Source organism: Rattus norvegicus, chromosome 2 (genome assembly GCF_036323735.1).
Source record: "Rattus norvegicus strain BN/NHsdMcwi chromosome 2, GRCr8, whole genome shotgun sequence".
Classification (NCBI taxonomy): Eukaryota; Metazoa; Chordata; class Mammalia; order Rodentia; family Muridae; genus Rattus; species Rattus norvegicus.
This window is the reverse complement of record NC_086020.1, coordinates 40,044,319-40,055,101: the sequence shown is the minus strand read 5'-3', so window position 1 is coordinate 40,055,101 and position 10,783 is coordinate 40,044,319. Positions and strand designations below refer to the sequence as shown.

The 10,783-nt window shown below is 41.6% G+C and overlaps 1 protein-coding gene across 5 annotated transcripts in view; it reads left to right on the top strand.

Moving 5' to 3' along the window:
- Positions 1-10,783, top strand: part of Ipo11 (importin 11) — a 173,170-nt gene that overhangs the window by 21,384 nt on the left and 141,003 nt on the right. For all 5 annotated transcript variants that reach the window (XM_063282684.1, XM_063282685.1, XM_063282683.1 and 2 more), the window contains exons 4-5: positions 1,169-1,241; positions 1,584-1,787. In XM_063282684.1, coding sequence (XP_063138754.1) covers positions 1,169-1,241; positions 1,584-1,787 — 277 coding nt within the window. The remainder of the gene's footprint in view (positions 1-1,168; positions 1,242-1,583; positions 1,788-10,783) is intronic.

Below are 10,783 nucleotides of genomic sequence, written 5' to 3'. Positions count from 1 at the left end.
TTCTAACTCTTTGGAGACTCAGTCAGAAGGATTTTGAGTCAGAGGTTAGTTTGGCCCACAAGGGGAAAAATATAAAAATGTCAAACGACTGAACCAGTTTAACATTCAACATACATAAAATCCATAGTAACTTCTTGGTTCAATATTTTCTTTCTTTTTCTGTAGCAAAAAATTTTAATATTGTGTTTATCCTTTCCAAAGATGTAAAATGAAAGACTAAGTTAATTTTTTGAGACAAGATTTCACTATATAGCTTTGGCTAGCCTGGAACTCATTACATAGATCAGTCTAGGCTCAAAAATCCGAAGTCTGTTTGCATGTGCTTCCAGAGAAGTAGAACTAAGGGTATTCTTTCTGATCCTCAGCCAACTTGCTTTTATAGGTTTGTGTGTGTGTGTGTACACATACTTATGTGCTGGTATGTGTGCTATCTGGAGATCAGAGAACAATTTATACTACTTCTTTCCTTTTACCTGTGAGTCTGTGTTGGCAAGTGTGACTGCAAGTATCTTTTCTTCTTGCCTTATCTCACCATCTACCTAAATTCATTTTTAAAAAGTTTTCTGACAACCATTCTTTGATTCGGAGTCTTTACTTGTAAATTTAAAATTTTATTTATATGTATGGGTGTTTTGCCTGCTTGCATGTATATCTGTGTACCATATATGCTCTTGGTGCCTGCAGAGGCCAGAGAAGGTTTCATATCTCATGCAGCTGGATAACAGATGCCTAGAAGCTATTGTGTGGGTTGTGGGAATTAAACTGGTTCTATGGAAAAGCAGGCAATGCTTTAGCCACTGAATCATCTCCAGTTCCTATGGGTAAAATTTTATAGGAAGAGTTATAAAAGAAACCATAAGTCTATATCTTTTTTTGTAGAAAACTGTTTTTACATTCGTAAAGGTGAGCATCGGCATATTGCATTATTACTGTGGATTTATTTTATTTTCTGGATTTCTGTATTGTGTTTTCTGTTTATTTGTTTGTGAAGGAGCTTTAGGCTTCTCACTTGATGTATGCCAGCATTTAAAAAATGGCAACGATTCTTTTCAAAACTAAGCAGATAATTGTGTATTTAATGGTGTTTTATTGTTAAAATTCATAGCAGTTCTTGACTTCCTTGCTACTGGGTAGCATTCTCTTGCATAATAATTTTACTTTTTTACAGTGCTCTCTCAGAAGAAGAAAAGTCAACATTGCGAGCAGGACTCATCACCAACTTTAATGAACCAATAAACCAGGTCAGTGACGAAATAAAAAAGGTGAAAGCTGAGTGGCGCGCTTGAGACCATTCTGAGTTACATGTTAGGTCCCTGCCCCTACCAAAAAAATCCAACGAAGATTTAAAAAAAAAAAAAAAATGAAGACTCAAACCAAACCGATGAGTAATTAGAAATTTGCTAGCTCTTAGAATGTATAGACTATACCTTGAGGACAACTGCATTAAGTCATTTAGTATAATTCTAATAATATTTGTTCAACATAGTTAATTCCTCAGAGGTAATTTCAAAACATGAGTATATTATTTATCCCTTGCTTTGATTTCATAGTTATTTCTCGTGATTTCTTTCTTCTCTCTTTAGATTGCAACCCAGATTGCAGTGCTGATTGCGAAGGTGGCTCGGTTAGACTGCCCTAGGCAGTGGCCCGAGCTCATCCCCACTCTCGTAGAGTCTGTTAAAGTCCAAGATGATCTTCGACAGCACAGAGCTTTGCTTACCTTCTACCATGTTACCAAGACACTGGCGTCCAAACGCCTGGCTGCTGACAGAAAGCTATTTTATGATGTGAGTATTTAGCATGATTCCATTTGATTATGAAAATAATGATACTTGTATAAAATGACTATAATTTTTCTTGTATTAATATTTTTGGAATGATTTTGAAATCTTTCTAATCTGGACTGCAGTGATATGTATGGAAAGCTCACTTAGATGTCAGTGAGGATGCTTGTGTTAGGAAACACTTTGAAATTGGTTTGAGATTGTTAGTGTAGCTGAGATGTGATAACAGATCTCTTCATGAAAGCCGTGGGAAAGGTATAGTGTTAAAATTAGGCAGGTACAGTACTAAAACTAGGAAGTAGGATTGGCATGTTTAGATAGTTGATGGATGTAAAGTAGAGGTCGAAATGAAAGATTATATTAGCTCCCTTTGTCCTAGTGATGATGCTAAGCAGAAAGAACTTAGGGGAGGAGTTTATTTGGTTCCTGCTCTCAGTCCATCATGGCGGGGAAGGCCAAGTTGATGTTGGCAGACATATTGGTAAAGGCTTTTCAAATCTTGGTGGATCAGGAAGGTGAGAGCTCAGACTAGTCTTCACCCTATTTATTTTATTTTTATTTATTTATTTATTTATTTATTTATTTATTTATTTATTTATTTATTTATTTATTTATTTTTGGTTCTTTTTTTCGGAGCTGGGGACCGAACCCAGGGCCTTGCGCTTCCTAGGCAAGGGCTCTACCACTGAGCTAAATCCCCAACCCCTAGTCTTCACCCTATTAATTTTGCTAGTGGCCACAGTCCCTAAAGTTCCAAGGCTTTACAAAATAGGACCACCAGCTATAGATCAAATTTTTATCTTTTTTTTTTTTTTTTGACACAAGAGAACATATTGTTTATTAAGTTTATATAAGATGTCTAGAATGAAAAATCTATTGGAGCACAAAAATTAGCAGCTGTCTTAGGCTAAATATGGAAATGAGGTTTTCTTTTTCTTTCTTTTTTTTTTTTTTTTTGGTTCTTTTTTTTGGAGCTGGGGACCGAACCCAGGGCCTTGCGCTTCCTAGGTAAGCGCTCTACCACTGAGCTAAATCCTCAGCCCCTGGAAATGAGGTTTTCTTTAAGTGGGCAAAGAGTGTCTTAGTAAAAAGTTTAATCATGATGATCATCATGTAGTTCAATAAATGCACTTAAAATCTGATCACTTAGGATGAGTTATCTTTTTAAGCTTTGTTTATTTTGAGACAAGGTCTTGAGAAGTGCAGATTGACTTTTCAAAATCACAATGTAGCAGAGGCTGGCCTTGAACTGATTTTCCTGACTTCTTTTCCTGGATACTGGTATTATAATCATTTGCTGCCATACCAGATGAGAGGGTTGAATTTTCTGAAATGCAAATTGTACCTCGGTAAGGTTTTGATAAATGAGACTAATCTGGAATGATCTTTCTTTCGCAATGCTAAATTGTACTATGATGATGCCTTTTGTGTGTCTGTGGAAGAGGCCTCACTTATTACATTTTAAAAACTAGAAAAATATCATAATACTTTCACTTAAAAATGTTAAGTTCATTTCAGACTTTTCAAACATTATCACGGCCTTACTGGAGAGCTATGAACACATTAAATGGTTGGCTTTAATATTTGACTTTGAGCCTCTGATACTAAAACTAGTGATTTTTTTTTCACCTGTGTATATATTTTTTTTTAAATTTATTTAATACTTAATAATAATTCTTTGGTTTCCGGGCAAACATCCCCTTCCCCCCTCCCCTTCCTTATGGGTGTTCCCCTCCCAACCCTCCCCCCATTGCCTCCCTCCCCCCAACAGTCTAGTTCACTGGGGGTTCAGTCTTAGCAGGACCCAGGGCTTCCCCTTCCACTGGTGCTCTTACTAGGATATTCATTGCTACCTATGAGGTCAGAGTCCAAGGTCAGTCCATGTATAGTCTTTAGGTAGTGGCTTAGTCCGTGGAAGCTCTGGTTGCTTGGCATTGTTGTACATATGGGGTCTCGAGCCCCTTCAAGCTCTTCCAGTTCTTTCTCTGATTCCTTCAACGGGGGTCCTATTCTCAGTTCAGTGGTTTGCTGCTGGCATTCGCCTCTGTATTTGCTGTATTCTGGCTGTGTCTCTCAGGAGCGATCTACATCCGGCTCCTGTCGGTCTGCACTTCTTTGCTTCATCCATCTTGTCTAATTGGGTGGCTGTATATGTATGGGCCCCATGTGGGGCAGGCTCTGAATGGGTGTTCCTTCAGTCTCTGTTTTAATCTTTGCCTCTCTCTTCCCTGCCAAGGGTATTCTTGTTCCCCTTTTAAAGAAGGTGTGAAACATTCACATTTTGATCATCCGTCTTGAGTTTCATTTGTTCTAGGCATCTAGGGTAATTCAAGCATTTGGGCTAATAGCCACTTATCAATGAGTGCATACCATGTATGTCTTTCTGTGATTGGGTTAGCTCACTCAGAATGATATTTTCCAGTTCCAACCATTTGCCTACGAATTTCATAAACTCGTTGTTTTTGATAGCTGAGTAATATTCCATTGTTTAGATGTACCACATTTTCTGTATCCATTCCTCTGTTGAAGGGCATCTGGGTTCTTTCCAGCTTCGGGCTATTATAAATAAGGCTGCTATGAACATAGTGGAACACGTGTCTTTCTTGTATGTTGGAACACCTTTTGGGTATATGCCCAAGAGAGGTATAGCTGGATCCTCAGGCAGTTCAATGTCCAATTTTCTGAGGATTCTCCAGACTGATTTCCAGAATGGTTGTACCAGTCTGCAATCCCACCAACAATGGAGGAGTGTTCCTCTTTCTCCACATCCTCGCCAGCATCTGCTGTCACCTGAGTTTTTGATCTTAGCCATTCTCACTGGTGTGAGGTGAAATCTCAGGGTTAAATATTTTTATGTGCATTGGTGTTTTGCCTGTATGCGTGTTTGTGTGAAGATTTTACACCTGGAACTGGAATTACAGGCAGTTGTGAGTTGTTTTGTGGGTGCTAGGAGTTAAGCCTGGATCCTCTGGAAGATCAGTCAGTGCTCGTAACTGCTGACCTATCTCTCCAGTCCCCAGTTTTTAATTTTTGTCTTAAGACAGGGTTTCTTTTTTTTTTTTTTTTTTTTCTTTTTTTTCGGAGCTGGGGACCAAACCCAGGGTCTTGCGCTTGCTAGGCAAGGGCTCTACCACTGAGCTAAATCCCCAACCCCTAGTCTTCACCCTATTAATTTTGCTAGTGGCCACAGTCCCTAAAGTTCCAAGGCTTTACAAAATAGGACCACCAGCTATAGATCAAATTTTTATCGTTTTTTTTTTTTAAATTTAAATATTTTTATGTGCATTGGTGTTTTGCCTGTATGCGTGTTTGTGTGAAGATTTTACACCTGGAACTGGAATTACAGGCAGTTGTGAGTTGTTTTGTGGGTGCTAGGAGTTAAGCCTGGATCCTCTGGAAGATCAGTCAGTGCTCGTAACTGCTGACCTATCTCTCCAGTCTCCAGTTTTTAATTTTTGTTTTAAGACAGGGTTTCTTTTTTTTTTTTTTTTTTTCTTTTCTTTTCTTTTTTTTCGGAGCTGGGGACCGAACCCAGGGTCTTGCGCTTGCTAGGCAAGCACCCTACCACTGAGCTAAATCCCCAACCCCAAGACAGGGTTTCTTATGGTACAGGCTGGCCTCAAACTTGCTATGTAGCTGAGGAAGACAGGATTGCTGATCTTTGTGCCTCCACCTCTCAAGTGCTGGGGTTGCCTGCCACACCTGGCTAGTTCAGGGCATTGACACACCCGAGCCCACCCAGCACACTCCGTCCAAACTGTGTCCGGTGGCAGTCTTTTACCAGGTGTCACCTTCTCCATACTGCTTACGGTGACACTTTGGACTGTACCATGTAAGACTGCTGAATTTGAAGGTGTTTGTTTTGGTCTTGCTCACATTTGGTAGTTATGAAAAATGTGCATAAGTAGAAAGTTTATGATAGTACTCAGAAAACTAAGGTATTTATAGGAAATAGCTTGTTTTGTGCGACTCTGTTTCCTTCTCTTACTGTATTCTGTCCCTCGGGCTTTCCCAGTGAGTGGTCTTTCCCTTGCAGGTTTGGAGGGTTTCTTCTGCTTCTTCATTTAGCATGTTCTTAAGCAGCCTTCTCCATGCTTGCTTCCTTCTGACAGCTACCTTCCTCATGCTTAAGCTCCTGTGCAGAGGTATATGCACATGTATCTATACTTTCTTTTTCCTCCTTTTTTTTTTAAAATAAAGGATATTCTGGCACAGCTAAAGCCAGAACACCTGACAAATTCTAAGCGCTGTCTATCTCTGCAGAAGACACCTAACGGACATGGGGAGGAATAATTGAAGAGCTGGCATACGGAACATAGACAGTTCAATGGGGAGCCAGAGAAGGGAGTCTTTGTAAAGCTTTCTTCTTTCACAGAAGGCTAGCTTACTTGTTGCCCTGTGCACAGTGTAGTGCTCTGGTTGGAGGGCAGTTTAGGGAAATGGGGGGAAGAGACATGTGTATCTTTGGGCTCTCTCTCATGTTCAGTACATTAGTTTTGACAGATGCAGCAGTGTGTATACATAGTCTCAGCTACATTTTGACTGAGGGCAAAGATTCGCTTGTCTAGGACAACTACTCTAGATAACATAGCAACAGAGTAAAGCAAAGAGGAACAACAACAAATCCACATTAGGTTTCAGTCTCTGGGTAACAGATGAGGAGTTTCAGAGCCACTCTTTTGAGATCCTTACTCTTGAGGTTGTAGCTTCCAAATCTTGGGTCATAGTATTTTTCTTCTCTTTTCTTCTTTTCTTTCCCCTTCCTGTCTGCTGCTCCTTCTTCCTCCTCTTCCCTTTCCTGTCTGAAGCAGCCCAGACTGGCTCGCACTCATGTTCTTGTCCTTGTCTTCCAATTATGTGCTAGGATCTCATGCAAGTCACACCATGCTTGTCTTTCTAGATAGTAATTCTTACATGCCCAAAGCGTAAGCTGGAATGTCACTTTATTGTCTTTCTTTTAACGTTGTTGGTGTAAATAACCTGTCTTACCGGGCAATGGGCAGATGGATACCTGGTTGGTGTTGCTGCTCTTCTCTCAGTCAGGGCAGAGCAGACACAGGCCTTTGTCATCCTAGCTTGATGCCTGGCTTTGTAGCCAAGGCTGTTTCATGCCTAGGACTCACAAAAATCAAATCAAGTCAAACCCATCAAAGGCAGCTCAGAAAGAGGAAGACTGACAGAGACCTGCGGACCACCATGCTACCCACAGATGTGCCCCTTCAGTGAATGGCACAGGCAGGCAGGCAGGCAGGCAGGCTGAAGACATCTGCGTGATGACGTGATACATAGCAGCATGGATGGAGGATGTCACCAGGGACCTGCTAGCTGTGTGGCCAGCCTGAACCTGGGGCCACCACAATGTGCAAGTGTGTGGTGGACAGATGGGAGAGAAAGAGAAAGGAAGCAGCTTGATTGTGGGACTGGAGACTCAGGAGTGGAGAGGGTAGGCTGTTGTGAATGGCCAGCCCTGCCACCTGGCCTCTGCCCTAGCTGTCACTCAGGGCCATGTCTGAGTCTGTGACTATGAAGTGGCAGGGGTCAGTGTCGATGTCTATGACTTGTATTACCACTAGAGAACTTGAGGATGGCCTTGGTGGGAGCAGCCCCTGGGACCACCTCAATGTCCAGGGGCTGTGCAGAACCGGCCCTGTCCCTTACTGGATGCTTCTCTCTGGAGTGATGGCCCTATCCATCACTCACTGCTGGCAGCACTTGGAAAACAGGCCCTGTACCTTGCCCAAGCGGCACAGTAGAGCTGGCCCTGATGGCGGGGTGTGTGTGTGTGTGTGTGTGTGTGTGTGTGTGTGTGTGTGTGTGTTATATTTTGGGGAGGAGGTTGCAAGGGCAAAGGGGAGATATGAAGTGACAGGGAGATGAGTGAGACTGGGGTGCGTGATGTGACAAAAAGAATAAGAAATTAAAAACAATGCTGTCTTATCTTCTAAGAATGTTGAATAAAAAATTCTTTTTGATAGTCATGGGGTTGCTTTGCTGTTTTTTATTACGTTAGCTTGATTTCAGTTGTTTTATTTTAAAACTATTTTTAAAGACTTATTTTCAGTGTCTGTGTATAAATGTTTTGCCTACGTGTGTGCGTGTGCGTGTGCGTGTGCGTGTGTGTGTGTGTGTGTGTGTGTGTGTGTGTGTGTGTATGCATGCACCATATGTGTTACTGATGCCCTTAGAATTCAGAATTGAGCATCAAATCCCCTGGAACTATAGATAACAGATGGCTGTGAACCACCATGTGGGTTCTGGAAATTGAACCTTGGTCGTCTTCAAGAACATGTTTGCTTAATTGCTGAGCCATCTGCCTTACTCGGATTCTTCTTTTTTTGATGTAGCCATGATTGGTCTGGACCTCACTATGTACATAGGGATGCTCAGGTCCCCAGAGAGTCACCTGTCTCCGCTTTCCAAGTGCTGAGGTTAAAGGCTGCACCACCACTTCCAGTTGTTTTGCTCCATTTCTAGGAATCAGGGTTAAAGAAATGATCTACTCTGTCTTTCAATGTCAAATATGTAGAACTTCTGGGATACAGTTAACCTTTCTTAAAGTTTACTCAGCAATAAAAGTATGAATTACTTGGGCTCTTAATAGGTGTAGTCTTATTTGTTGATTTTGTTTGCAGGTATTTGTTTTAGCCTGGGAAGTCTCTTCAGTGTTATGGTTGGCTTTGTTTAGTGTTGTTTCATTCCTTTCCCTATCTCCTGTGTTACAGGTCTGCCTAGCATCTAATGCTAAATGTTCCCCTAACTGTCTTCCATCGCTGCTACTTTTATTGCTGCAGTTCTGCACATGGTGGTTGGTGCTTAGTGACTGTTTAGTGAATATTAGTCTGAGTATACAGTTAGTGATGGCATGCTTCCCTGCCTAGGAAGAGCACAAGGGTCTGGATTCAGTTCCCAGCACTGTAAAAACAAAGCACCCCAAAAAACAATGGAAGAAGAGTCCTGTTCTTAGAAATGACAGTATTTAAGGTGGGTATTGTGGCATATACCTTTAATCTCAGCACCCGTGAGAGGCAGAGGCAGGTGGATCTCTGTGAGTTTGAGGCCAAACTGATGTCTTTTCCAGTTCCAAGTCAGCTAAACCATGTAATAAAACCTCATCTTCAAAAAACTAACAAAACTGTTTGTCTTTGGAATGAGAACTCTCAGCTCCTTTATAACCATCCCTGCCTGGATGCTGCTTTGCTTCCTAACATGATGATAATGGACTGAAACTCAAAACCTTTAAGCCATCCCCAAGTAAATGTCCTTAATAAGGAAAAAAAAAAAACAACAAAATTATAAAGCAAAATTTCATGGAAACAGCCTCTTTAGATTATATAGTGCTAAACATATCTAGGAGAAAGCACCTCTCATTGTGAACTAGATTAGCCCAGCCTGGAAACACAGGTATGTATGTAGGCAGGCAGGTAGGTAGGAAGGAAGGTAGGAAGGAAGGAGGTGCTAGGATGGGATCTGGTCTGGTGGGATGAGGTACAGATAGCTGTGCGGGAAGACTGCTGTGAAGACTGTGCAGCGTAAGCTGCTCTAACTGTTTTGGCATGAGAGCAGGAGACCTAGTCCTGCTTCCTCACTGGCTCTAGCCCTTGGGAAAATGGGCCCTGTACCTCTCCTGGGCAACAAAGCGGAGCTGGCCCTGATGGGAGCCAGCACTGTGAGCACAGGAGAGCTGGCCCAGCCCAACACAGGCTGCAGCAGTGTCTGTGTCCGTCTGTCCATTCGTCCATCCGTCCGTCTGTCTGTCCATCCATCTCTATCTATCTATAAAAATGTGTTCTTTAATGTGTCACATCTGAGGAAAGTAAAAAACAAAAATGACTTAATATTCCTGTCTTATCTGATTATTCTCCAGTTCTTTTCAAAGATATTTTTACACAGCATTTCTTTGAGTGAGGAGGTGAGCTTTATCTCTTAAATCTTTTAAATAATGTAGAAGACTGCCATTCTCTTTTGTTTAAATAATGTAGAAGACTGTCACTCTCTTCTGTTCTGTTCTTGTTGTTTGTCTGCCATGTTTTGTGCCCAGCTTTTCTGTGCTGCTGACTGCTTCTTGCCGATTAGTTTCAGGAGTCTGGGTTCCTACAGTTTGTTGCGTGGTTATAAGTTCCACAGTTTTAATATTTTATTGCTACCTTTTCCTAGTTGGAATTGTGAGGACAGTGGACCTTAGTATCTAAGAATACTTGAAAGGGTAAGACAAGTTAAACTTACTTTAATGACTTGCTTTGTCTATTGGAAAGAGTAAGTGTGTCCTTCTCAGCTGAAGTCACCAAGCTGTCAGTTGGTGGCACTCTATCTTCTGGTTAGAAATAGAAAATCCACCACTTACGGTTTGGGAAAATCAGTTCTCAGGAGTGCTTATCACATAGCTTATTTGTGTAGAGTGTTACTGAACATACTTCTGCCATGTGCTTTAGAGAAAATGTAGGAAAAATATTTGTGTTCCTCTTACTTGGTTGACTTCATTACTTAGTCTTTTTCCATGTGAACTTTTTGTGAGCAGGTTCAGTTGATGGCTTCTGGAGCAGATGATGGTTATATTGCTGTGTATATATGACAGTGGACAGTGGTTTCTTTCTTTAAATCTGTCTTTCCTTGTTTTACAGTAGGACTAAACAGTTGTTGAAATACTTGTTAAAGGGGCTTCCAGAGGAGGATTTGCAGTTGGGAAGAGAGATCAGGTATGGTGCTGAATGTCAGAAAAGTGGGAGTTACAGTCAAGGGGTCAGGAGGACCTGTGGGAGGTTACTCAGAGGGAACAGCCAGGTGAGGGTGAGGGACAGCTTCTGTTTAGAGTGACCTAACAGAATTCTGCTTCTGAAGGCAGGCCAGTGCGATGAGACACTGTCTGGGGACTGAGGTAAGGAACCGAAACAGATACTGAGAATGATCAAGATGTCCGGGGGCGGGATTGGGGTGAGTCTTGTCTGACTATTCCATTCTCAGAAGAGGTTTCTTAAACTGTTCATGCAGAGGCAGACCAGGAA